The sequence below is a fragment of the Oncorhynchus keta genome, chromosome 9 (assembly GCF_023373465.1).
Source record: "Oncorhynchus keta strain PuntledgeMale-10-30-2019 chromosome 9, Oket_V2, whole genome shotgun sequence".
Taxonomy (NCBI): Eukaryota; Metazoa; Chordata; class Actinopteri; order Salmoniformes; family Salmonidae; genus Oncorhynchus; species Oncorhynchus keta.
Window position 1 is genome coordinate 38,983,401 of NC_068429.1, and position 27,485 is coordinate 39,010,885.

At 41.9% G+C, this 27,485-nt stretch overlaps 3 protein-coding genes across 3 annotated transcripts; 2 read left to right on the plus strand and 1 right to left on the minus strand.

Annotated features, from left to right (window-relative positions):
- The first annotated feature begins 3,423 nt into the window (after positions 1 to 3,423).
- On the plus strand, positions 3,424 to 12,894 carry hpse (heparanase). The gene is made up of 12 exons (XM_035776408.2): positions 3,424 to 3,926; positions 4,723 to 4,862; positions 5,193 to 5,321; positions 5,474 to 5,647; positions 5,792 to 5,963; positions 6,705 to 6,752; positions 9,908 to 10,001; positions 10,110 to 10,216; positions 10,798 to 10,912; positions 11,582 to 11,706; positions 11,805 to 11,957; positions 12,210 to 12,894. Exons 1-12 carry the CDS (start codon positions 3,706 to 3,708, stop codon positions 12,367 to 12,369), a joined length of 1,638 nt encoding a protein of 545 aa, XP_035632301.1. The 5' UTR covers positions 3,424 to 3,705; the 3' UTR covers positions 12,370 to 12,894.
- A 175-nt stretch (positions 12,895 to 13,069) lies between these two features.
- On the minus strand, positions 13,070 to 18,116 carry LOC118388115 (myosin light chain 5-like). Its single transcript, XM_052524743.1, has 5 exons — positions 18,020 to 18,116; positions 17,794 to 17,871; positions 16,568 to 16,741; positions 13,367 to 13,386; positions 13,070 to 13,162 (listed from the first exon to the last, which is right to left on the minus strand). Exons 1-5 carry the CDS (start codon positions 18,051 to 18,053, stop codon positions 13,070 to 13,072), a joined length of 399 nt encoding a protein of 132 aa, XP_052380703.1. The 5' UTR covers positions 18,054 to 18,116.
- Positions 18,117 to 19,809: 1,693 nt separating this feature from the next.
- btc (betacellulin, epidermal growth factor family member) lies at positions 19,810 to 26,336 on the plus strand. Its single transcript, XM_035776421.2, has 6 exons — positions 19,810 to 20,058; positions 20,933 to 21,037; positions 22,793 to 22,919; positions 23,513 to 23,659; positions 24,156 to 24,304; positions 25,041 to 26,336. Exons 1-5 carry the CDS (start codon positions 20,019 to 20,021, stop codon positions 24,298 to 24,300), a joined length of 564 nt encoding a protein of 187 aa, XP_035632314.1. The 5' UTR covers positions 19,810 to 20,018; the 3' UTR covers positions 24,301 to 24,304; positions 25,041 to 26,336.
- The last annotated feature ends 1,149 nt before the right edge of the window (positions 26,337 to 27,485 follow it).

Here is a 27,485-nt window from a genome sequence, read left to right on the forward strand (position 1 = left end):
TGCCCATCCAAGAAGGCTCAAGGTCATTGACCAGAGAAAGTTATGTGAAATCACGTTATATCTACAATAGCTTTGATTGGACAGATCATGTCAACATCGTACTTTCAAAATCTTAGCTAGCAGTCATCATCATAAATCAAGTCGACAATCTACTGTCAAATCCTTGTAATATGAAGAGATAATGAAGAGAAATTATAAATAAAATGTATCGGTGCTCATCGGCCATTGGACATAAACATTACACAACAAGTTGGAAATTCCAAATTCAACAATGAGTGGTTTGGAAGCAATCAGTGGCTAACTGCAAGCATTGAAAAGCAATCACTAGCCTGGTATTCAGTGGAGTGGGTGTGTGGACCCAAGTCTGGGTTTAAAGGGTCTCTTTTCCAAGCTTTAACGGATAAACATTCAACATTGGCCATGCTGTCAATCCAGCATGACCTGCTGCGCTCAAAACAACTGGAAACTCAGAAATATGAAATATGACTTCAGTGAGTTCAAGACAACTGGGAAAAAATGAACTCTGACTGGGAAAATACGTTTTGAACGGTCATCCAACTCAGAATTGCATGTCGGGAACTTGGGCCTCTTTCTAGAGCTCCAACCTGAAGATCACTGACATCAAATGACTTTTTCGTCTTTTGAGCTTCTCGTCATGAAATCTATGCAGCCTACTCAATCACTTTGTATAGCTACTGTTTACAGGCCTCCTGGGCCATATACTGCGTTCCTCACTGAGTTCCCTGAATTCCTATCGGACCTTGTAGTCATAGCAGATAATATTCTCATTTTTGGTGATTTTAATATTCACATGGAAAAGTCCACAGACCCACTCCAAAAGGCTTTCAGAGCCATCATCGACTCAGTGGGTTTCGTCCAACATGTCTCTGGACATACACACTGTCACAGTCATACTCTGGACCTTGTTTTGTCCCATGGAATACATGTTGTGGATCTTAACGTGTTTCCTCATAATCCTGGACTAACGGACCACCATTTTATTACATTTGCAATTGCAACAAATAATCTGCTCAGACCCCAACCAAGGAGCATCGTAAGTCGTGCTATAAATTCATAGACAACACAAAGATTCCTTGATGCCCTTCTAGACTCCGTCTGCCTACCCAAGGACGTCAGAGGACAAAAATCAGTTAACCACCTAACTGAGGAACTCAATTTAACCTTGCGCAATACCCTAGATGCAGTTGCACCCGTAAAAACGAAAAACATTTGTCATAAGAAACTAGCTCCCTGGTATACAGAAAATACCCAAGTTCTGAAGCGGGCTTCCAGAAAATTGTTACGGAAATGGCGCCACACCAAACTGGAAGTCTTCCAACTAGCTTGGAAAGACAGTACCGTGCAGTATCGAAGAGCCCGATCATCCTATTTTTCCAACTTAACTGAGGAAAATAAGAACAATCCGAAATGTATTTTTGATATTGTCGCAAAGCTAACTAAAAAGCAGCATTCCCCAAGTGAGGATGGCTTTCACTTCAGCAGTAATAAATTCATGAACTTCTTTGAGGAAAATATCATGATCATTAGAAAGCAAATTACGGACTCCTCTTTAAATCTGCGTATTCCTCCAAAGCTCAGTTGTCCTGAGTCTGCACAACTGCCAGGACCTAGGATCAAGAGAGACACTCAAGTGTTTTAGTACTATATCTCTTGACACAATGATGAAAATAATCATGGCCTCTAAACCTTCAAGCTGCATACTGGACCCTATTCCAACTAAACTACTGAAAGAGCTGCTTCCTGTGCTTGGCCTTCCTATGTTGAACATAATAAACAGCTCTCTATGCACCGGATGTGTACCAAACTCACTAAAAGTGGCAGTAATAAAGCCTCTCTTGAAAAAGCCAAACCTTGACCCAGAAAATATTTTTAAAACTATCGGCCTATATCGAATCTTCCATTCCTCTCCAAAATTTTAGAAAAAGCTTTTGAAAAAATTAAAGCAACTCACTGCCTTCCTGAAAACAAACAATGTATACGAAATGCTTCAGTCTGGTTTTAGACCCCATCATAGCACTGAGATTGCACTTGTGAAGGTGGTAAATTACCTTTTAATGGCATCAGACCAAGGCTCTGCATCTGTCCTCGTGCTCCTAGACCTTAGTGTTGCTTTTGATACCATCGATCACCACATTCTTTTGGAGAGATTGGAAACCCAAATTGGTCTACACGGACAAGTGCTGGCCTGGTTTAGATCTTATCTGTCGGAAAGATATCAGTTTGTCTCTGTGAATGATTTGTCCTCTGACAAATCAACTGTAAATTTCGGGGTTCCTCAAGTTTCCATTTTAGGACCACCATTGTTCTCACTATATATTTTACCTCTTGGGGATGTCATTTGAAAACATAATGTTAACTTTCACTGATATGCAGATGACACACAGCTGTACATTTCAATGAAACATGGTGAAGCCCCAAAATTGCCCTCGCTAGAAGCCTGTGTTTCAGATATAAGGAAGTGGATGGCTGCAAACGTTCTACTTTTAAACTCGGACAAAACAGAGATGCTTGTTCTAGGTCCATAGAAACAAAGAGATCTTCTGTTGAATCTGACAATTAATTTTGATGGTTGTACAGTCGTCTCAAATAAAACTGTGAAGGACCTCGGCGTTACTCTGGACCCTAATCTCTCTTTTGACGAACATATCAAGACTGTTTCAAGGACAGCTTTTTTCCATCTACGTAACATTGCAAAAATCAGAAACTGTCTGGCCAAAAATGATGCAGAAAAATGAATCCATGCTTTTGTTACATCTAGGTGAGACAACTGCAATGCTTTACTTTCCAGCTACCAGGATAAAGCACTAAATAAACTTAAGTAAGTGCTAAATACGGCTGCTAGAATCCTGACAAGAACCAAAAAATCTGATCATATTACTCCAGTGCTCGCCTCCCTACACTGGCTTCCTGTCAAGGCAAGGGCTGATTTCTTATCTGCTCCGTTGTACCCTTATGCCATTGTTTATACATCTCAATTGTCATTAGAAACCACATTTGTTTAAGCAAGCCAGCCATATCAGCCATGTTTTTTTAAAGGCAGAAAATTAGGCTGAATGAACTGTTTCACTGCCAGACAAGGCTCCGCTGATAGACAGGTGTACCGGTGGAAGTGTTGGGACTGCTGCTAAAATCGCCACTGAACATTTAGGTTACTTCTCCATCACTTGACTTATCACACATCTCTCACAAGCAGGTGAGTATGGAAATGTATTTTTCGCAATAAGAATCCCAAGCGATGCAAAAATAAAAAATCTCAAATTACATAACATATATTTCTTATTTCAAAATCATCCCGGCCTTCTGTGTTGAGACCGCCCCCACACGATCATGGCCAAGCCTAGTTAACGATGCTATATTGTGGCAGCCTATCACACGCAAGCTTCTGCATTCGTACTTTGTTGTTTTGCATGCACTGCCGACAGAAAAAATGCTTTGTTTTCTCTCGTTTGGAAGAGTACCACACCAAGGACTTTTCTGGACCAGGCAAAACTCAGATTCCGCTCAACAATTGAATCCGACCATAACTGCATACCAATTTACTAATGACAATGATGGATTTACACCGATCGACGCATTTATTGGGATAGTGAAGGAATGCGAGCACCAGTAGATTTGGGTTGTAATTGTCCTTCACATTGCGATATAAATTAGAGTTGAGCCGACTGTGCGTCTAGCCATTTCATTATGTCAGGAATATCAATCTTAGCATTTGTGATGATATCTATTCTATCGTATGGATATTATGTCGTAGCAAGTGTCGAGTCTGCGAGGGATGAGTGGAATTTTGAGTCCGTAAATCTGAATGTGGACCTCTCTCGAGTACTCAAGAAAGTGAATGAACGTTTTTTGTCTGTTGCCATAGACGCGAGTCTAGTCGCTGAAGAGAAGTTCATGTACCTTTTAACGTGAGTAAGGGAAGCATTAACGTTTCTATTTTTGGTCGGTGGTGTAAAGTACTTAGGTAAAATACTTGAAAGTACTACTTAAGTAGTTTTGAGGGGTATCTGTACTTTACTATGTATATTTTGGACAACTTTTACTCCTCTACATTCCTAAAGAAAATAATGTACTTTTTACTCCATACATTTTCCCCTACACCCAAAATGACTTGTTATACATCCCGAATGCTTAGCAGGACAGTACAATGGTCAGATTCACGCACTCATAAAGAGAACAACCCTGGTCACACACAAACGCTTCGTTTGTAAGTTATGTCTGCCCCTGGCTATCCGTAAATAAAGAAAACATCGTGACGTCTGTTTTGCTTAATATAAACGTGAAATGATGATTATACTTTTACTTTTGAAACTTGAGTATATTTTATCAGTTGCATTTACCTTTGATACATAAGTATATTTAAAACCAAATACTTTTAGTAGTATTTTGCTGGGTGACTTTCACTTTCACTTTTTCTATTACGGTATCTTTACTTTTACACAAGTATGACAATTCGCTACTTTTTCCACCACTGTTTTTGGCACAATTGTAATTGTGTGTGTTTTATCAAATTATTACCATTAGTAAAAAAATGTTGACGACTATATTAGAATCAGCCAGGGTCTTATTTTTTATGTTGTTTTCAGTTACTTACTCGAAGTTGTTTTTGTCTTTAGCCTAACAGAAAAACAGTTAAGAGACCAGCGCTACATAATCTTATGAAACTCCATAAATACTGAACTAAACCTTATTTCATTCCACAAGGTCTCCAAAGCTGAGGACATTGGCAAAAGCTTTGACTCCAGCATTTCTGAGATTTGGAGGGACAAGACAAGATTTCATGACCTTCAACCCAACATTTTTACATTCAAACGAGAATCACAAAAACTCTGTGTTTGATGCAGGTAAATATGGCATACATTGTTACTCATCTCAACTGTGAGTCACATTACACCACAGACATTGTCAGGCATGATGTCATATCTATACATTTCAATAGCAGCTATTTTGATGTGTGTGGTTTGACTGTGGTCACTTGACTCCTCAGCATGATTCCTGTTTGGCATTGAGAGATAGAACAGTATGTTGATTCACACAGAGTCAGCTTGAATGCACACAGTAAACCAGGCAGATCTCAAGCAATGTCATTAGTTTGAGGTAGATCTTAGGTCATCAGCTTCTGAGTGACTCACAGCCACTTGGTGTCTGGTTCCTGTTTGCTAATCTGCTGTCAGATGACATATGTGAAAGGCTGGAGCTGCCTCCACTACTGGAAAAGAGGCTGAAGCAGGAATGGACTCTACAGGAAATACTTCTCGACAAGGAGGACTTGCAGAGGAAGTATAGGAGTGTAAAGTTCACAGGTATGAACCGTGGTCATGAAGGTAGCATCAGTCTAGCTCACAACACACTGGATTTTTTGTTTAGCTGCTATCTTGGAACCACCCCATTTCACTTGAGCAAATTCACAGAAAGAAGAATACAACATTTAAAATGTATTTTTTTCCCCTGACAGAGTGTGCAGTGGATCTGCTCTACTCTTTTACCAACTGCTCTGGATTAGACCTCATCTTTGGGCTCAACGAGCTGCTCAGGACCTCTGGGAACTCCTGGGACAGCAGCAATGCCAGGACCCTCCTACAGTACTGTGAATCTAAACAGTACAGCATGTCCTGGGAGCTGGGCAATGGTATTAATTTTGAGGCCCCCAGTATTTACAGTGTTCTGCTAACTAAGCCATCTTTCATTGTGTTAATGACTGAAACAGGGAATTCTCAACTAAATGATGTTGGTATTGTAAGGTTGGTAGAACAAAAATCATGTCTCCCTTTAGAGCCCAACAGCTATGAGAAGAAGGCAGGGATCAGGGTGGATGGATATCAGCTCGGCCAAGATTTTGTTCAACTCCGCAAGATTCTGCAGGAATCCAAACTTTACCATAACACTGGACTCTATGGACCAGACATTAGCCAACCCCGGGACCACCGGAGAGATTTACTGGAGGGGTGAGAGTTTGTCCCTTTATGTAGCCTATATATAAAGTAGTCCCAATATAGTCCTAATGGACAGGCTGTTGTACTAACTAAAGTAATAGTATTGGAAGTCTCCTCAATCAATGTAAGAAGCATCTTGACACCAAAAGGTTGTTGCTAACTAGAAAACTACGAAAGGAATTGAATTAAAATAGGATTCTACAATTGAATTACGACATGTGACCTGCATACCTTTGTTCATCAAGGTTAAATATCACTTCCACTGTAGTGGGACACTAACCTCTTGTTTGCATAGTTCATGGGCGTTTTCTGTCATTTCACAGCCGTAGTTTGTTACTGCTTCTCTCCTTTATATCCACCTACTGTAGGTCTATACCCAAGTAAGGCTGTGGTTCAAACCCTAATGGGATATTTCGGGATTTTGACAATGAGGTATCCACGGGTTCATCTGAATCTGGAGAAGGAGATAAAGGGCCTCATTACCAAAATCCCGAAGTATCCCTTTAACTGTTAATCATTACTCCAACTCAATCATCTCTTATCGAAAAGGCACAAAGTATTCCAAACATATCCTGGCTCTTTCCCCTATTGGGAAACTGCTTTATTTGTACAGTCTATGGGACAAACTCTCATCCCTCAACTGTGTCTCCTGTGGTCTGAGGGCAGGTTAACGTCAGATCAATAGATTCTTCTTACATAACCACCAATCATGTGGGATATGTTGAACAATCGTATCCCATTTACTTTTCATAGGTTCTTGGAGAGTGGGGCAGAAGCAATTGATGCATGCACCTGGCACCAGTAAGTTGAACTGTCCCCTGTGTAGCATACAAATCACATTTTATTTGTCACATACACATGGTTAGCAGATGTTAATGTGAGTGTAGCGAAATGCTTGTGCTTCTAGTTCCGACAATGCAGTAATAACCAACGAGTAATCTAACCTAACAATTTCACAACAACTACTTTATACACACAAGTGTAAAGGGATGAATAATATGTACATAAAGATATATGAATGAGTGATGGTACAGAACTGCATAGGCAAGATGCAGTAGATGGTATCGAGTACAGTATATACATATGAGATGAGTAATGTAGGGTATGTAAACATTATATTGAGTGGCATTGTTTAAAGTGTCTAGTGATGCATGTATTACATAAAGATGGCAAGATGCAGTAGATGGTATCGAGTACAGTATATACATATGAGATGAGTAAAGTAGGGTATGTAAACATTAAATTGAGTGGCATTGTTTAAAGTGGCTATTGATACATTTTTTACATCCATTTTTCCATTATTAAAGTGGCTGGAGTTAAGTCAGTATGTTGGCAGCAGCCACTCGATGTTAGCGGTGGCTGTTTAACAGTCTGATGGCCTTGAGAAATAGAAGCTGTTTTTCAGTCTCTCGGTCCCTGCTTTGATGGACCTGTACTGACCTCACCTTCTGGATGATAGCGGGGTGAAAAGGCAGTGGCTTGGGTGGTTCTTGTCCTTGATGATCTTTATGGCCTTCCTGTGACACCGGGTGGTGTAGGTGTCCCGGAGGGCAGGTAGTTTGCTCCCGGTGATGCGTTGTGCATCACTACCCTCTGGAGAGCCTTACGGTTGTGGATGAAGCAGTTGCCGTACCAGGCAGTGATACAGCCCAACAGGATGCTCTTGATTGTGCATCTGTAGAAGTTTGAGTGCTTTTGGTGACAAGCTGAATTTCTTCAGCCTCCTGAGGTTGAAGAGGCTCTGTTGCGCCTTCTTCACCACGCTGTCTGTGTGGGTGGATCAATTCAGCTTGTCCGTGATGTGTATGCCAAGGAACTTAAAACTTACTACCCTCTCCACTACTGTCCCGTCAATATGGATACGGGGGTGCTCCCTCTGCTGTTTCCTGAATTCTACGATCATCTCGTTTTGTTTTGTTGACGTTGAGTGTGAGGTTATTTTCCTGACACCACACTCCGAGGGCCGCCATCTCGTCGTTGTTGGTAATCAAGCCTACCACTGTAGTGTCATCTGCAAACTTGATGATTGAGTTGGAGGCATGCATGGCCACGCAGTCGTGGGTGAACAGGGAGTACAGGAGAAGGCTCAGAACTCACTCTCGTGGGGCCCCAGTGTTAAGGATCAGCGGGGTGTAGAGGCGGCCCGCCAGGAAGTCCAGTACCCAGTTGCACAGGGCGAGGTCGAGACCCAGGGTCTCGAGCTTGATGATCAGTTTGGAGGGTACTATGGTGTTAAATGCCGAGCTGTAGTCGATGAACAGCATTTTCACATCTGTATTTCTCCTGTCCAGATAGGTTAGGGCAGTGTGGTTGCGATTGCGTCTTCTGTGGACCTATTGGGGCGGTAAGCAAATTGGAGTGGGTCTAGGGTGTCAGGTAGGGTGGAGGTGATATGGTCCTTGACTAGTCTCTCAAAGCACTTCATGATGACGGAAGTGAGTGCTACTGGGCGTTTAGCTCAGTTACCTTAGCTTTCTTGGGAACAGGAACAATGGTGGCCCTCTTGAAGCATGTGGGAACATCAGACTGGGATAAGGATTGATTGAATATGTCCGTAAACGCACCAGCCAGCTGGTCTGCGCATGCTTTGAGGACGCGGCTGGGGATGCCGTCTGGGCCTGTAGCCTTGCGAGGGTTAATACGTTTAAATGTTTTACTCATGTCGGCTGCAGTGAAGGAGAGTCCATAGGTTTTGGCCGTGTCAGTGGCACTGTATTGTCCTCAAAGAGAGCAAAGAAGTTGTTTAGTCTGTCTGGGAGCAAGACATCCTGGTCCGTGACGGGGCTGGTTTTCTTTTTGTAATCTGTGATTGATTGTAGACTCTGCCACATACCTCTTGTGTCTGAGCCGTTGAATTGCGACTCTACTTTGTCTCTATACTGACACTTAGCTTGTTTGATTGCCTTGCGGAGGGAATAGCTACACTGTTTGTATTCAGTCATGTTTCCGGTCACCTTGACCTGATTAAAAACAGTGGTTCGCGCATTCAGTTTCACACGAATACTGCCATCAATCCACGGTTTCTGGTTTGGGAATGTTTTAATAGTTGCTGTGGGTACGACATCGCCGATGCACTTGCTAATAAACTCGCTCACCGAATCAGCGTATTCGTCAATGTTGTTGTTTGACGCAATGCGGAACATATCCCAATCCACGTGATCGAAGCAATCTTGAAGCGTGGAATCAGATTGGTCGGACCAGCGATGAACAGACCTGAGCGCGGGAGCTTCCTGTTTTAGTCTCTGTCTATAGGTAGGGAGCAACAAAATGGAGTCGTGGTCAGCTTTTCTGGAAGGAAGACTGGGGAGGGCATTATATGTGTCGCGGAAGTTAGAATAACAATGATCTAGGGTTTTACCAGCCATGGTAGCACAATCAATATGCTGATAGAATTTAGGGAGTCTTGTTTTCAGATGAGCCTTGTTAAAATCCCCAGCTGCAATGAATGCAGCCTCAGGATGTGTGGTTTCCAGTTTACATAGAGTCAAATAAAGTTTGTTCAGGGCCATCTATGTGTCTGCTTGGGGCTGTGATTTATTATGAGCTCTAGCGACTCCTTGTCGCGGGCCGGGCGCCTGCAGGCTGACTTCGGTCTTCAGTTGAACAGTGTTTCCTCTGACACATTGGTGCGCCTGGCTTCCAGGTTAAGTGGGCAGGTGTTAAGAAGCGCGGTTTGACTCGACCTTTGCCTCCCGAGCCTGTTGGGGAGTTGCAGCGATGAGACAAGATTGAAATTGGAGTGAAAAAGGGTCAAACTAAATAACAATAAAAAAATACAAATAAATGATGTGGAAACAACGTTGATTCAACCATTCCCCCCCCGGTGGTGTGTGTGTGTCAGATGAGAGATATGGTCTACACACCATATAATCTGAAAATGTGATTTTATTCTTAGTGATTCTGTTGTGTTTGATAGGAAGTTATACTCATCCTTGATTGCTCTGCCCTTCTGTTAGTTATTATGTCAATGGAAGAGACACCTCTCTAGAAGATTTCCTAGACCCTGAGGTGCTAAACACATTGGCCTTAAAAACACATGAAGTCATGGAGGTAATGAAGAAAAAGTTAACAAATGTACATGTTTATAAATGTACTATGAATGTATTGCAGTTCAGTAAGTAATACTTTAAATGGTTCTTCTGTTTCGTGTGTCCTCAGACCATTGAGCTGACCTCCCCTGGGAAGAAGGTGTGGCTTGGAGAGACTAGTTCTGCCTATGGAGGCGGGGCTAAGGGCCTGTCTGACACATTTGTCGCTGGATTCATGTGAGTGTGTGTATGTTGGTGTTGATCAGGATATAGATAGACCCAGTCAGTATCACACCCTGATACCATCTGATCATTTTCATCTGGATTACTCTGGAGGTTGTTACAGTCAAGCTGGTCTCGCTTGCCAGACTCATGGTGCTCCACTGTGGGAAGAGAGACTACAGACCTACAGCCTTGCAGCCTCATTACATTGGCGGTAGTTGAGTCAATTGTGTTGTTAGTCTACTCTCATGGAAGGGAATCTCTGCTATTCCAGAACATGTGGTTTTCATTGAATTTACAGGTCACCTGTGAGCCTCATGATCAGCCTTTCAACCATGCCCTGTTCCAGGAAGACTTACAATAGTAGTCTCACATGCAAAAAATGAAAGGAATGCCACATGATGTATCCAACATTGACTTAATCAAGTGTGAGGGCAGTAGGTTCTCACGAAGGATTACATATTGCATTCTCATTGAATAAGGTTGCTTGTATCTAAATCAGATGATATGTGTCAGAATCTCATTCTTTGCAATAAAAACGTTATAATGTAATAAAGTACTGTATGTGGTGTAAAATAAATGTTTAATGATTACAGGTGGCTGGATAAACTGGGCCTGGGTGCGAAGCTCGGATTGGATGTTCTCATCAGACAGGTTTTGATTGGATCTGGGACTTACCACCTGGTAGATGAGAACCTGGATCCACTTCCTGTAAGATAAATTCCTGTTTATTCTCCTCTGTATTCTGAATTCCTGAAAAAACATAATTGATCCAAGTATTTGTTGATTGTGACAATAGTTTGTCTATACTATGAATTGTCCCATTTCAAAATACGTTCAGGTTCATAATTATTGGCACCCTTGATAAAGATGAGCAAAAACAGCCTTATCAAATAAATAATACAAATACAGCGATATTGTATGCTCAATTTGTGAATATTTTAGATTTTAGATAATAGATTTCTCAGAGAAATATATATATATACAGTATATGTTTTTAACAAGTAATAAAAAAATCTATTAAATATTTTTTTAAATTGACACCCCTGTTTTCAATCATCCGGAATCTTACCCTTGCAAGGATAACGGCACTGAGCCGTTTTCTAAAATGTTTTATGAGATTGGAGAACCCATTGGGAAGGACTTTTGACCATTCTTCCATACAGAATCTTTCCAGATCCTACATATCCTTAGTCTGCACTGATGGACTTTTCTCTTCAATTCAAACCATAGGTTTTCAATGGGGTTCAAGTCCGGAGACTGAGATGGCCATTGCAAAATGTTGATAGTCTTTTTTGCTCATCTTTATCAAAGGTGACAATAATTTTGGACCTGACTGTATAGTCATTTATCTAGTTTATGGCTGTATCACTTTGGCAGGATTACTGGCTATCAGTTCTGTACAAGAGGCTTGTTGGACCAGAGGTGCTGAGTATAGAAGCCTTTTCCATTTTGGGAAAGACGAAAAGAGTACGGGTCTACCTGCACTGCACTAACAAGAAAAGGTATTCCACAATCCAGCTGTATTTCAAATGAAGCCACAACTTGTGTTTGTATGTGAGACAACCATCCTGACTGTTCCTCGATCTTCTCTCTTCTACAGCACAAGCTACAAAAGTGGAGCAGTCACATTGTTTGCTCTGAACCTGAGTAAGGGCCCTGCGAGGATCTCTGTGCCTGTTACAATCTCTAACAGTACCGGCAAGGCCTTCGTTCTACAGTCTGAACAGCCTGGCGAGGAGGGACTCTACTCCAAGTAGGCTACCAGTAACCTTTATTCCCATCAATTTTAAATTTTTTATTTGACCTTTATTTAACCAGGCAAGTCAGTTAAGAACAAATTCTTATTTTCAATGACGGCCTAGGAACAGTGGGTTAACTGCCTGTTCAGGGGCAGAACGACAGATTTGTACCTTGTCAGCTCGGGGGTTTGAACTTGCAACCTTCCGGTTACTAGTCCAACTACTAAAAATAGAAAGGAGACTTAACAGTGTGCTGTGATCTCCAGGTCTGTGAAACTCAACGGAGAGGTGTTGAAGATGGTGGATGAAAGAACACTTCCATCGCTCCAGGGAACTCCTCTTCCTGCAGGAGAACATCTCAGACTCCCTGGTTATTCCTTTGCCTTCTATGTCCTCAGCGAGGCCCAGGCGCTGGCCTGCCGATGACCCCAATTGGAGAGGAGGACTGGAGAAGATGGAGGTAAACTCACTGTCTAAACTAAGAGAAGGAAATACTGTACTTGACTATTGCACTAAACACAGCTGTATGACTTTGCCAAAGAATGTAAACCAAGTAAATGTGGTGAAAGGATTCGATCGTCTTTGGAAATAACTATTCATCTACATGTATTACATTTTTGTATATTTTTCAACATGTATAAATAGTCTTAGTAGATTGTGAGTAGGGTTTTAACATTTCAGAGGACTCATACAGTTTCAGTCTGTCACTTAAATGCAATACTTGTTGTACGTAAATTATGTTTCATATTTGATGCCAAAAACGTTAGACTTAACGCAACTTGTTTACGCTCTGGTTACTTGATTTTCTACTCAGTAATGTTAAGTAGTTGAATTGTGCAATTTTCTATTTTGGTACACTGGGATACAAGTATTTTATAAACTTTTTGTGTGTGATATATTTGTACAACATAATTTGGATGAGAAAATAAATACAGTAATGAATTCAAAGCATGTAATGCTTTACATGGTTTATATTTTTTGGTTTTATATTCTCAGTATATACATATTTAACTTCGGCTGAATCCGAGAGAGGCAGCAATGCAGCGTGTTATTCACATTTCAAACACAGATCAACCAGTAGCACCATCAGCACCTGTCTGGTGTTGACAGCACTAACATAGATCCTTTACTCCTCCTGTTCCTCTCCGCGTGTGATGATGTAACAGAGGGATTTGTAGTCCAGGTTTCCTGCTGGGTCGAAGGTAGGCGATTGGAACATCTGTTTAACATGAAAAGTTTGCGGACAAATGTCTGTACAGTATCCGGGTTTTCATCTCTTAGATACAGTTGAAGTCGGAAGTTTACATTCACTTAGGTTTGAGTCATTAAAACTTGTTTTTCAACCACTCCACAAATGTCTTGTTAACAAACTATAGTTTTGACAAGTCGTTTTGGACATCTACTTTGTGCAAGACACAAGTAATTTTTCCAACAATTGTTTACAAACAGATTATTTCACTTATAATTCACCGTGTCACAATTCCAGTGGGTCAAAAGTTTACATACACTAAGTTGACTGTGCCTTTAAACAGCTTGGAAAATTCCAGAAAATGATGTCATGGCTATAGAAGCTTCTGATAGGCTAATTGACATAATTTGAGTCAATTGGAGTTGTACCTGTGGATGTATTTCAAGGCCTACCTTCAAACTCAGTGCCTCTTTGCTTGACATCATGGGAAAATCAAAAGAAATCAGCCAAGACTTCAGAAAACAAGTTGTAGACCACCACAAGTCTGGTTCATCCTTGGGAGCATTAGTATGCAAGTATGAACAGCATGGGACCACGCAGCCATCATACCGCTCAGGAAGGAGACGCGTTCTGTCTCCTCGAGATGTACGTACTTTGGTGCAAAAAGTGCAAATCATTCCCAGAACAACAGCAAAGGACCTTGTGAAGATGCTGGAGGAAACTGCTCAAAAAAATAAAGGGAACACTTAAACAACACAATGTAACTCCAAGTCAGTCACACTTCTGTGAAATCAAACTGTCCACTTAGGAAGCAACACTGATTGACAATAAATTTCACATGCTGTTGTACAAATGGTGGAAATTATAGGCAATTAGCAAGACACCCCCAATAAAGGAGTGGTTCTGCAAGTGGAGACCACAGACCATTTCTCAGTTCCTATGCTTCCTGGCTGATGTTTTGGTCACATTTGAATGCTGGCAGTGCTTTCACTCTAGTGGTAGCATGAGACGGAGTCTACAACCCACACAAGTGGCTCAGGTAGTGCAGCTCATCCATGATGGCACATCAATGTGAGCTGTGGCAAGAAGGTTGAAGGCAAGAAGGCTGTGTCTGTCAGCGTAGTGTCCAGAGCATGGAGGCGCTACCAGGAGACAGGCCAGTACATCAGGAGACGTGGAGGAGGCCGTAGGAGGGCAACAACCCAGCAGCAGGACCGCTACCTCCGCCTTTGTGCAAGGAGGAGCAGGAGGAGCACTGCCAGAGCCCTGCAAAATGACCTCCAGCAAGCCACAAATGTGCATGTGTCTGCTCAAATGGTCAGAAACAGACTCCGTGAGGGTGGTATGAGGGCCCGACGTCCACAGGTGGGGGTTGTGCTTACAGCCCAACACCGTGCAGGATGTTTGGCATTTGCCAGACGAAACACCAAGATTGGCAAATTCGCCACTGGCGCCCTGTGCTCTTCACAGATGAAAGCAGGTTCACACTGAGCACGTGACATACGTGACAGAGTCTGGAGACGCCGTGGAGAACGTTCTGCTGCCTGCAACATCCTCCAGCATGACCGGTTTGGTGGTGGGTCAATCATGGTGTGGGGTGGCATTTCTTTGGGGGGCCGCACAGCCCTCCATGTGCTCGCCAGAGGTAGCCTGATTGCCATTAGGTACCGAGATGAGATCCTCAGACCCCTTGTGAGACCATATGCTGGTGCGGTTGGCCCTGGGTTCCTCCTAATGTAAGACAATGCTAGACCTCATGTGGCTGGAGTGTGTCAGCAGTTCCTGCAAGAGGAAGGCATTGATGCTATGGACTGGCCAGCCCGTTCCCCAGACCTGAATCCAATTGAGCACATCTGGGACATCATGTCTCGCTCCATCCACCAACGCCACGTTGCACCACAGGTGTCCTTTGACAGCTCTTTGGTCTTGGCCATAGTGGAGTTTGGAGTGTGACTGTTTGAGGTTGTGGACAGGTGTATTTTATACTGATAACAAGTTCAAACAGGTGCCATTAATACAGGTAACGAGTGGAGGACAGAGGAGCCTCTTAAAGAAGAAGTTACAGGTCTGTGAGAGCTAGAAATCTTGCTTGTTTGTAGGTGACCAAATACTTATTTTCCACCATAATTTGCAAATAAATTCATAAAAAATCGTACAATGTGATTTTCTGGATTTTTTTAATCATTTTGTCTGTCATAGTTGAAGTGTACCTATGATAAATGACATGCCTCTCTCATCTTTTTAAGTGGGAGAACTTGCACAATTGGTGGCTGACTAAACTACTTTTTTGCCCCACTGTACATGGCATCATGAATCAGGAAAATTATGTGGATATATTGAAGCAACATTTCAAGACATCATTCAGGAAGTTTAAGCTTGGTCGCAAATGTGTCTTCCAAATGGACAATGACCCCAAGCATACTTCCAAAATTGTGGCAAATTGGTTAAGGACATCAAAGTCAAGGTATAGGAGTGGCCATCACAAAGCCCTGACCTCATCCTATAGAAAATGTGTGGGCAGAACTGAAACCTGACTCAGTTACACCAGCTCTTGTCAGGAGGAATGGGTCAAAATTCACCCAACTTATTGTGGGAAGCTTGTGGAAGGCTACCTGAAACTTTTAACCCAAGTTAATCAATTTTAAGGCAATGCTACCAAATACTAATTGAGTGTATGTAAACTTCCAACCCACTGGGAATGTGATGAAAGAAATAAAGGCTGAAATAAATCATTCCCTCTACTATTATTCTGACATTTCACATTCTTAAAATAAAGTGGTGATCCTAACTGACCTAAGACAGGGAATTTTTAATAGGATTAAATGTCAGGAATTGTGAAAAACAGAGGTAAAATGTATTTGGCTAAGGTGTATGTAAACTTTTGACTTCAACTGTTCCTGAGCTGCTAATGAATCTGATTTTCCAAAAAAGTCAGTCAGTTACTGTTCCGTTGAACGTTAGAATGGTCCAAACTAGTGACTTAAGTGACTTTGAGCGTGGTATGATTGTCGGTGCCAGATCCAGTATCTCAGAAATGTCCGCCCAAAAGTAACTGTAATTGCTAAAATATACTTAAGTATCAAAAGTAAAATTAAAAGTGTAAATCATTTCTAATTCCTTATCTTACACAAACCAGATGGCACCATTTTCTTGTTTTTAAAATGAGTCCGCCGGATCAGAGGCAGTAGGGATGACCAGGGATGTTCGGTTGATACGTGCGTGAATTTGACTATTTTCCTGTCCTGCTAATTATTCCAAATGTAACAAGTACTTTTGGCTGTCAAAGAAAATATATTTAGTAAAAAGTAAAATATTTTCTTTAGGAATGTGGTGAAGTAAAAGTAGTCAAAAATATAAATAGTAAAGTACAGATACATTAAAGTACTACTTAAGTAGTTTTTTGGGGTATGTTTACTTAACTACTTTACACTATGTGTACATAACCCTTAGTGTCAGGATTGAACATTCTGAAGGTGTTGAGAATTATCTCTTCTGGATCTGTTCCATGTAGCTTCTCTCCAAACAGGCTGAGGAACATGGTGAAGTTGATGGGATTACAAGCCTCTTTGAGCATGTCTTCTCGCTCATTGTTCTTCACATTTAGCTTACCTGGAGGATAGTTGAGATATCAAGCATCACCACCATTCAAACAACCATTAGCTGTTTTACAGTAAGTGAGCATTAGTGAGGTCTGGCACTGATGCTGAGCGATTAGGCCTGGCTTGCAGTCGGCGTACCATTTCATCCCAAAGGTGTTCAATGGAGTTGAGGTTAGGGCTCTGTGCAGGCCAGTCAAGTTCTTCCACACTGATCTCGACAAACCATTTCTGTATGGACCTCACTTTGTGCACTGGGGCATTGTCATGCTCAAAACAGGAAAGGGCCTTCCCCAAACTGTTGCCACAAAATTAGAAGCACAAAGTCATCTAGAATGTAATCGTATGCTGTAGCGTTAAGATTTCCCTTCACTGGAACTAAGGGGCCTAGGCCGAACCATGAAAAACAGCCCCAGACCATTATTCTTCCCCAACCAAACTTTGCAGTTGGCACTAAGCATTGCGGCAGGTAGCGTTCTCCTGGCATCTACCAAACCCAGATTCATCTGTCGGACTGCCAGATTGTGAAGCCTGATTTATGACTCCAGAGAACACCTTTCCACTGATCGAGAGTCCAATGTTGGCAAGCTTTACACTACTCCAGCCGACGCTTGACATTGCGCATGGTGATCTTAGGCTTGTTTGCGGCTGCTCGGCCATGGAAACCCATTTCATGAAGCTCGCGATGAACAGTTCTTGTGCTGACGTTGCTTCCAGAGGCAGTTTGGAACTTGGTAGTGAGTGTTGCAACTGAGGGCAGACGATTTTTCAGCACTTGGTCGTCCCGTTCTGTGAGCTTGTATGGCCTACCACTTCGCGGCTAGACATTTCCACTTCACAATAACAGCACTTACAGTTGACCGGGGCAGCTCTAGCAGGGCATTTGACGAAAGTCACTGAGCTCTTCAGTACAGGCCATTCTATTGTCAATGTTAGTCTATGGCTGTGTGCTCGATTGTATACACCTGTCAGAAACTGGTGTGGCTGAAACATCCAAACCCACTAATTTGAAGGTGTGTCCACATACGTTTGGCAATTGAAATAGTGTATCATTTAAATACTGACCAGGAGATTCATAGGTATCCTTCAGATCTTCTTTGTCAATAAACCCATCTCTGTCCTGGTCGATAAGTGTGAACACCTAGCCCAGAGAAAGAAAAGGCTTACAGAATTCTTTATGAAAAGAATACCATATTTGTCCTTACTCACTATGGTTGGGAACATTGTTGTGCTTCCTCATAACATGACATGCTGAACCACATGATATTTGTTATCATGTGTGAGCTCAATTCTTTAAACTCCTGGATCTGTGTCTGCTTGAACATGGAGAAGACATTGGAGGATGCTCTCTGGGCTCTCGTGGCATCCAATTCCTTCTTGGTCTTTCTGCTGGCCTAAAGAGAGGTATTTGTTTAGTTTTGTTAAGTGTTCATTACCATGTATTAATAGGGCACACAAGCAAAATAAACCCTCAGCATTTCTTCTATGTATGCTTTAAGTTGTAATACAAATGTCATTGTTTTTAATTATGTACAATTGTCTTACTTTTCCGCAAACAATTAAAATGTGCAATAACAGAAGCCACTCAAACAACAGTCTTGACACACTCAACATTTTTGTTTCTGCAGAAGTGATGCTGTTACTCCAATGACTGGGCCAAAGTGATGAGAGGAGACAGCTTAAATACAACATCTGTCTGTAAAACAGAAACCCCAAAACTGGTTTAGGGATGACTGCTGCCGTGTAGCAGGCCCCACAGTGGAAAAGGCTGCTCTACTCCCTTCATTCTTTATTGTAGTGCTTCATATGGGATTTATATGGGGTGTGAAATGATCATGGGGTGTGACATTATCATTAAAAACAAATTATCCAATGGTACTGTAGATTTTGTACGAGTCAATGAGCAGGACCTACAATGAGAACATTCGCTGTCGTATTAGTAGAATGAAGACCGAATGTATGATTGCTTTGTGCAACACAGAAGATGAGATATTTGAGATGGCCCATACAGTATCATCCATACTGGAACATAGTGGGTAAATACTACCTTCATGAAAAAAAACCCAGCAACAGCACAACGTGGCCACCATGTGGTGCTATAACTTTGTCTGGGAATAGGCTGCTACTCCACAGCAGGCAAACTGTCAGGAGGCTGACAGTCACTGCATTCTTTTTGTCTACTACCATTTGAGATGACCTAGTTATCAACATACCATTATCGTGAGTAATGGGACAAATGACAGGCAATGTGCTTTGCCACTTTTGATCAACCTCTTGGATAGTTATTGGCAAGGCTTCCGCTATCAAGGAACCAGCTACATCTGGAATTGTGCTTTCGCTGGATACATTACTTTTACCCCTGTATAGGATTTCCTATATCCACTACATATTGCCTGGCATTGCAGCGCGGATGTCCATAGACGAACTATTCCCGAGTTCACATTTTAGCAGAGGGCTCATTGTGCACTGAGTAGGCCTCGATAGAGAGTGGGCTGAAAGTGAGAAAGAGCACACATAGGTAGACCTGGGCAGACTCACATTGCCTGAATAGTGAGGCCTGCACGCCAATAAACACAAACAAGCTCTCTGACCACAGTTCTAGACTTGCCCACAGTCTCATTAGCCGGCGCCGTCTGCCGTTTACCAACAGTTCACAGTAGAGGTCACTAAAATGTGCTGATGCAGGTAAAACGAATATTTGAGTTAAAAATCCTTAAAAGGTGCATTATGCAAATATATGCAAGTGCTATATTTGTATATGCAAATTTCATGGGATGCACCTTGAAATATTCTTCAATTGTTTACGTTTTTGCTAACAGGACAACCATCTTGGTAAAGGTGCATCATATCTTCAAATTATGCTCTAAATAACTGTCATGTGTTTTAATGACAGTATATTAATAACTTGTTGCATTAGGTTATGCGCACATCAAACGGATTGCACCTTAATTGATAGCCTAGTAGCCAATCTCCAGTTTGAGCTGCATGCCATAATGAAACTGCACTGGTAGAGTGCACTCGCACATACATGATTAGGTGGGCGTGGCACTATTAGGTTCAGGTTCCATTTCACCCATTCAAACCTCTAGCCTGCGCAGTATCTCTTGCCGGTGTAGTTCACCGGTACGCGATCACGCATTTAGAAACGACATTATTCTTGAGTCGGGGAGTAGGGTATCCTACTAAACAGAGGATATAATAGTGAAATTGTTGACCGGATTTTATATAAGAAACGAAATCTACGTTTACCTATTTATCCACCCGGAATAGTATATTCGTTGCTCACGGACATGGCAATGGCATGCCAACTGTATGTCGGAATAGTAACAGGTAAGAGGCACCGTTCTGTATTCCAGTTAAATAACTCTTCAACCTCACACTAACTTTATTTACTCATTGTATCTGAATATAATTGCCTATAATCTGGTTAATAACTGATTTAGTACTGTTTTACAACATCTATCTCAATATTGTATTTCCTTTGATATGTATATATTTCAGGTATTATTACAAATGTCTTTCTTATATTACTTCACTAGTTTTCGCTTATTCAAACTATAACCTTGGTATATGTAATGTAGTCCCGTGTAGCACAGTTGGCAGAGCATGGCTTTTGCAACGCCGGGGTTATAGGTGCGATTCCCACGGGGGACTAGTATAAAGAAAATGTCACTCTGCTAACGTCTGCTAAATGACTAAAATATAAATAATCTTATGTGCCTGTCTATACTGTGATTGACAGCAGCAATTAGCATGCTGGTGTGACAGATGATCAACAAATGATCCACCACTCCATAGCCCTCTATTAGCAAATAGAGTTCCCCAATGCACATGCCAACAATATCCAAACCAATAACATAGACTAACAATAACCACATCTATTTGCTTCATAGATACAGTAGCTTTATTCCCCATTACCCACATTTGTATCATGGCAGGATTTTGTTGTCCTGAATATTCTGAAACACTAACAGTGTTGTTGGATTGATTGTAAGATTACCTTTAGTAAGGTTATCACAGTGTTGGGAATCCCAGAAACCCCAAAACCCACGCTGGGGGTATTACTGTCAAATTACTGTCAAACATTAAGTTCCACAACCTTTGCTCTGTCCTTAACTTTCAGTTTCTAAAATCATATAATTGTATGGATTTGACTTGATGTTTGGGCATTGTGCGACCAGCTCTGTTTGTTTTCTGGTTGTAGCTTTGGCCCTATGCAAATGCTCTCTGGCTGAATGGAATGCAACTGAGGAGCCGGCCAACAAGAATGTTTCCCGCTATCACCAAGGCAACACAAACAACTTCACAGGTATATTGTCCCGCCCCCCCCCCCCTCCCCCGAGAAACATAAACTTATGGAGGGATAATCATGCCATGAAAGTTTGTTTGAAGTTTGATGAAGGCATACATAAAAGTGTTTCTTACCATCTGACATGCACATGTGTTAACGTGTTTGAGTTACTCAGGTTTAGAAGCAACCTGTTGGAGTAGAATAGGAAGGTGTTTGTGATTACGTACACGGTACATTTTGTAAAGAGACTAAGTGCCCTTGAAAAACATTCTTATACTCAGTATTCCTTCTCTGTCGTTAAATTGAAGGCCATACTCCAGGACTGCGTCATTCACACAGTGGTTCATTCAAACAGTTGGAATATCAAATGCTTCTCCACCCAGCCCTTTAGTATCAGGAGGAGGTGTCATGTACCAGCCCCAACAGAGACCATAGTGCAAATGAAAGCCTTCTTTCCACCAGTGACCGTGCAGTCATTGACTGTGCAGTCATTACCTTTCCTGTGAGTGGTATTGTGAAATGTAGCACCAGCTTTGTATGTGCACTGGGTTCGGTTCCTCACTGCTAATTAGATGTGCACTCTATAGACGGCAGGCTGACATCAGGTGTCAATTGAAGCAGCCTCGGTTAGGGCCTCCACTATTCAGGATTTGTCAATTGCTGTTTGATGATAATCCTCACAACTAAGAGGACTAATCAACTACTGGTCGTACCATTGTATTTACCCACATGGAGTGATACAGTGAAGTTTATTTTGTCAGGGGGAGGTGGGGGTCGTTCCTGATTACCTCTCTGCAATGTACTATTCTTCTTATGTTCAGTTTACATTTGTAAATGTTTTGTATTTCACCTTTATTTAACTAGGCAAGTCAGTTAAAGAAAAAAAATATTGTTTACAATGACAGTCTACCCCGGCCAAACCCTAACCCGATGACACTGGGCCAATTGTGCGCTGCCCTATGGGACTCGCAATCCCAGCCGGTTGTGATACAACCTGGAATCGAACCAGGGTCGGTAGTGAAACCTCTAGCACTGAGATACAATGCCTTAGACCACTGCGCCACTGCGCCATACTTATTCCTGGGAAATATGGTGTGATGACTGGCTGCACATACAGCTACTCAGTTAAATACCTAGATCCATTTACACCTGCTGTTCCTTTGTAACCAGATCTGCACCTATTCAATATTTAGGTCATTTTAAAGGCATGCTCTCATGTTTCACACTACAATTGGGGCTTTCTCCCTCTCTGTCATGTTAACTAAGCCTCATTATTCTTTTACCCACTCAATGACTCACTGGAAAGGAATAGAGGAGAATAAAATAGTGAAATAAGGTTTCCATTCTCTTTACTTTAGTGGTCAGAATGTTCTGTTTGTGTGTTTCTACACATTATTAAATTAGGCTGAGGAGGATATCAGTTGCTTTTTACTTTGACATAATTTCATTAGTTATAAATCTGTAATTGACACATTATTATCCTCAATCACACCAGTCTTGCCCCAGTGGTCAGTTCAGTTCCTGGTCCTTCCTCAGATCATGATGCCAGGAGCCTATTTATATGACAAGTCACACTGGCCCCCCGGAGTCAGGTTACTAAGGGAAAACAGGGGCCTCATGACAAGTTTGAAAGGGGCCTCTCACTTCAAACTTGTATCTTATTCTACATCACCTTTTCAATGCAATCTTTTTTGGCAGAAGGATATTATATATCAAAATAGTGACTTTATGATCCCCCTTTCCCCTGTATTTGTCTCTTTGCGCTTGCCGTAGACTCAATAGAAACTGCAACTCAAGCCAAATGGAGCGGGCATTTCACCAAATGTCCAAAGGAGTTCAGGAATTACTGTATCCATGGGTCGTGCCGCTTTGTGAAGGAACAGAACACTCCTTCGTGCAGGTAAATCAACTCACCCGACCCTTACTGTGGGCCCCAATCATTTATCTGTACATATCCAAGGCAGACGGTCTCAAGCCAAGAACATGCTGCATACTCAACATTCACTGCAGTGAAAACATGTTTAATTTGTATCTATTTTGATTACTGTAGCAGAATTTTTGCCCGTTATTATTACAAGTATGAAGTTCATGTTCCTGATAAAGAGGTTCTGTTTTTACTTTCATGTCTGACAAGTAACACTGAATTCCCTCGTTGACCCTACTGAATGTGCTGACCTTGTTTACTGTGACCCTGCACAGAACACATGCACTTAAACTAAAAACAACAAAGGCAGACAGATGTATGATTGGTGTCATATGGTCTGACTGCATTTCATCAAGCATCTCAAGAATCACAATCAGCAAGACCAGTTCATTAAGAACAGCTCGAATAGCTGATCTGACAGACCAGCATCTGCTTGTTTTCTCATAGCCCAGGCGCTTCAAGTTATTTCGTTGTTTTTCTTTCGGGCAACAAGAAATAGGAACAATAAAGCAAACTTGTTGTGCACATTTTAATCGCAGCAGGTGAATTGTGTGTTTGCTCTGTCTCAGATGTGAAAAAGGGTACATTGGGTCCAGGTGTGAGTATGTTGATTTGGCCTGGCGTATAGGAGACCAGAGGCAGATCATCATAGCCTGTGTGATAGCAGCGTTGGTCTTCCTCATACTGCTCATCATATTCATCTGCATCTGTGCACAGTGAGTAAAATACACATTCTATAAGTAGCAAAACAGACAGATTTACTTTATGCTACGACCTTCCTGTCCGAGGGAGTGTGTGTGTGTGAGAGAGTGGGAAAGGTGAACATACAGCTTCATCACCTCACAGCCTGTCATACCAGCCCTGGGATGGGATGTAAGGAATCTGTGTGTATCCCATGAATGGCCAAGTTTTAATGAAACGCTTGTGGCCATGTTACCTTTGGTTTTCCATCAAGCTGTATGTATCTGCCCTGCTCTCCCCTCTCATTTTTTACCCAAAAGAGAGACAGAGTGCCAGGTGTTGTATCAGTTTAACAAAAGAGTCTTGTGTGCTTAAAGAAAATACCGTACATAACTAAACTCTGTGATACTGCAAGAATGTTTTTGGTGAATAGCTCATGTGAGAGTCAGGACAGATGATGCCATCACATAAGTAAATGATGTCATCACAAATTGGAATGGGTTACTTTCTAATATTCCTTTTCTGTCTCAGTCGACATAAACTTTGCAGGCGGAAGAGGAGAAAAGAGGAGACGAGGAATGGAACAGAGAAGCTCAATATGATTATGATGAACACAAATGGAACGCATGAAGCATCATCAGATTCAGTAGAAACCTCAAACATCAATGCAATATGATGCGGTATGTACTGTATCTCTGAGTTTCCAAGACATCTTGGACGTTTTTCTGACCTTTGATGCCCCTTTAACATCATTATCCTTAGTTTGTTCTCTTGTTGTGCCAAGACACACAGCATCTCCAGCTGTTCTGATTTCAGTGGTATTGTAAAAGACAATTCAAAAACTGACTAGACTCCTCTTTTTGCTGTTGGAAGGTGATATTCCCCAGTTGGATCAAGCCAAGCATCACATTATAATTCAGCTCACAACTGAAGGGAGGCCCTGAAGGGGAATAAAGCTTTGTGCTTGGCACTGCCTAAGCCCATCCTTGAACACATTGATACATATTACACAGACAGAGAGGGAGAGCATTACACAATGTTTCCACACCCTATATAGTCCATTTTCTGTGTGAGCCAGGCTCGTTGCAAGGTGACTTAGTATCTGAATTTGGCTGTAGTCAGATCAAAGCAGACGTGCAGCTTGTTCCTCACTATGCCTGCCTGGCTGCCTGCCCCTACAAAAGGTAATATGAACACACATGGACCTAAGAAGACTCGGGGCAATAGTGATGGATGTGTAGCTGTTAAAGTGGTGTTCAGAGGCTGGGTCTGACAAGGAATCTGGGGTCATTTTAAACATGCTATCCATCTCTCTTTTAACTGCTTATTCAGTGCTTATACAAAAGCTGCTCGGTAATTGTGTGGCAAAAAGAAATTTCACTTCTACAGTAACAACTGTCGCTTTTTATCTTCCAGCGACGGGGTCTATAAATGGTGTTCTCCTGCCGGACGGGATGATGGCCTTGGTTATGAGTGAACGTTGGAAAGAGAGGGTGCTTTAACGTCACTGAGGAGATACACAAGCCTGTACTCTCCAGCTGCTTTTCACTGCCGACCATAGTCTACAATATGGACAGTATGGACTCTGTTCTGTGCAGAAATATAGTACAACACAGAGAGACCATGAATCCACAGAGATCGATCAACTCAAAACAGTATCTCCCTGTGCGTTCTGTAAATGTGATAATGTGATGAAGTTGCTCTTTATAGACTCATTTATGCAAACAAAATGTGAATGGTCATCAAATCACAGTAAGTTAGAGTTAAACCTTTTTTAAAGTGTATGTATCATGGACACTGAGCTCTGAAGGAGTAGGCCTTTTTATGGACTGTAACCACCTCTTATTTGGGCATAGATTTAATGATTAACATGTATTCAAGCTAAAAGTCCAGGTATGCTTACTCGTGGATGAGGCGTGTTATAATGATGACTCATGGCATGTATGTGGGACGGATTATACTATGTCTAATGCAGGTAAATGATCAATATAATAATTAGCTGGGTGCTTACATTTGCTCTATTGTACACGTGTATTGGATTTTTTAAATATATTTTTTTGCATATCCCACTCCCCCTGAGAGTGGGGTCACAGCCAGGGATCCACCATTATTGACAGAATCCCTGGAGCAATTAGGGTTAAGTGCCTTGCTCAAGAGCATATCAGCAGATTGTTCACCTAGTTGGCTCGGGGATTTGAACCAGTGACCTTTCGGTTACTGGCCCAACACTCTTAACTGCTAGGCTATCTGCCCACCCTGATGTCACCTTATGTAACACACTGTGGTCCATTTGACATTCCTTGAACACATGCTATTATAATGATGTTAATATTGTTATTAAGCTCTAATAGTTTCCAGCAACTGATGTATATACATACTGTATATTGTTACATGTAATCAATGAAGAGACTCCTTCTATGGGCCAGGGTTGATGTTACTGACTTAAGTTGGAGGGTGCCCAAATTTGGGTGAGAAGGATACAACGATAACTTGTAGTGAGCACATTTGATCTTTATATTTCGAGACATGTAGTCTCCTTGCTACCAGAACAACCCTGCCTGTGTGTTCATTTGTGCAGCTGTAAAGTAGTCCACTGTTGAAGAAGATTTTGGGGTTTTCTCAGCATCCCAGAGTTTCACAACGTGGATGCAGCCCGTCGCTTCTTCAGCTATGCAAAAGTTAAACATTTCCATTAAAACATTTATTTGTGCACATATGTTATTTTATCATGTTCTTTTGGGAGACTTTGACGAATATCGTTCTAAAGTCCATGTGTGTGAGTTAATGATGATTATTTGTTTAATAGTCAAAGGAGCTCTGAACAACAAGCCTGTGACCTAAAGTTCTGTATATCCCATGATGTGCCTCAGTAGAGTTTCTTCCTCCTGACACCCTGGTCCTGACACCCTGGTCCTGACACCCTGGTCCTGACACCCTGGTCCTGACACCCTGGTCCTGACACCCTGGTCCTGACACCCTAGTGTAATACGGTACCATCCCACCGACCTGATTGCACTTCCCTTTGTGTAGGTGCTGTTGTGCTGCCACCATTTCTTTTCTCTGCCTCGACCGGCCCAGTTCTCACCACTTTCCTACTGTCCCTCAGCTGATAAAGATATCAGATAAGAACCCTGCTGTGTCTGGAAGGGTTTCTGAGTCCTCTGAAGTTTCGGCCGGCCCAGTCGGCAAGTTCCCTCCCATGCCAACTAAAACTAGGCAGAACAAAGTATGCTGTTGGATAGACCTCTGGTTTCACCCGGTCTATAAATAGTTTCCCCTGGCCTAGTGTAAGTATGTGATCACAGAACGATAGGAATCCAGCAGCCACATGGGAAGGGTCATGTGACTGAGGACTGCTCCATGGCTGGGCTCTCGGGATTACAGCAGAGCCACGTTGTAATACTGTTCAATCCCAACAAATCAATAGGTTTTAAGACTTACTGCAGTACAGTACCTGAACTGTACAGGATTTGTTTCACTTGTTTGGACATGGAACACTCCCATTTATTCATTTTGTTATCTATCACAGATTACAATAATTTGTTATTTTTAAACACAAAAGTCTCAAACAATACAGAACATACACCGGACAGGATAATAGAAACTTGGAAGCGTTAAGTAGCCTACAGTACTCTTCTTTAATGGACAAACAACCTCTCTCCTGGTTTGGTTGTTACGAGCACATGGTGAACTTTATCTCCTGACATTGAGGCATTGTTCAAAGGGTTCTGTGAAATGGCAGCTGTGAAGTGTGGGACGCTTTCTATACAATAATGGGTGTGTCTCAGGAAGAAGCAGATAAGAAACTTGACTAATAAATTATATCACATCCACCATTTACTGATTTTAGTCAGTGGCCAG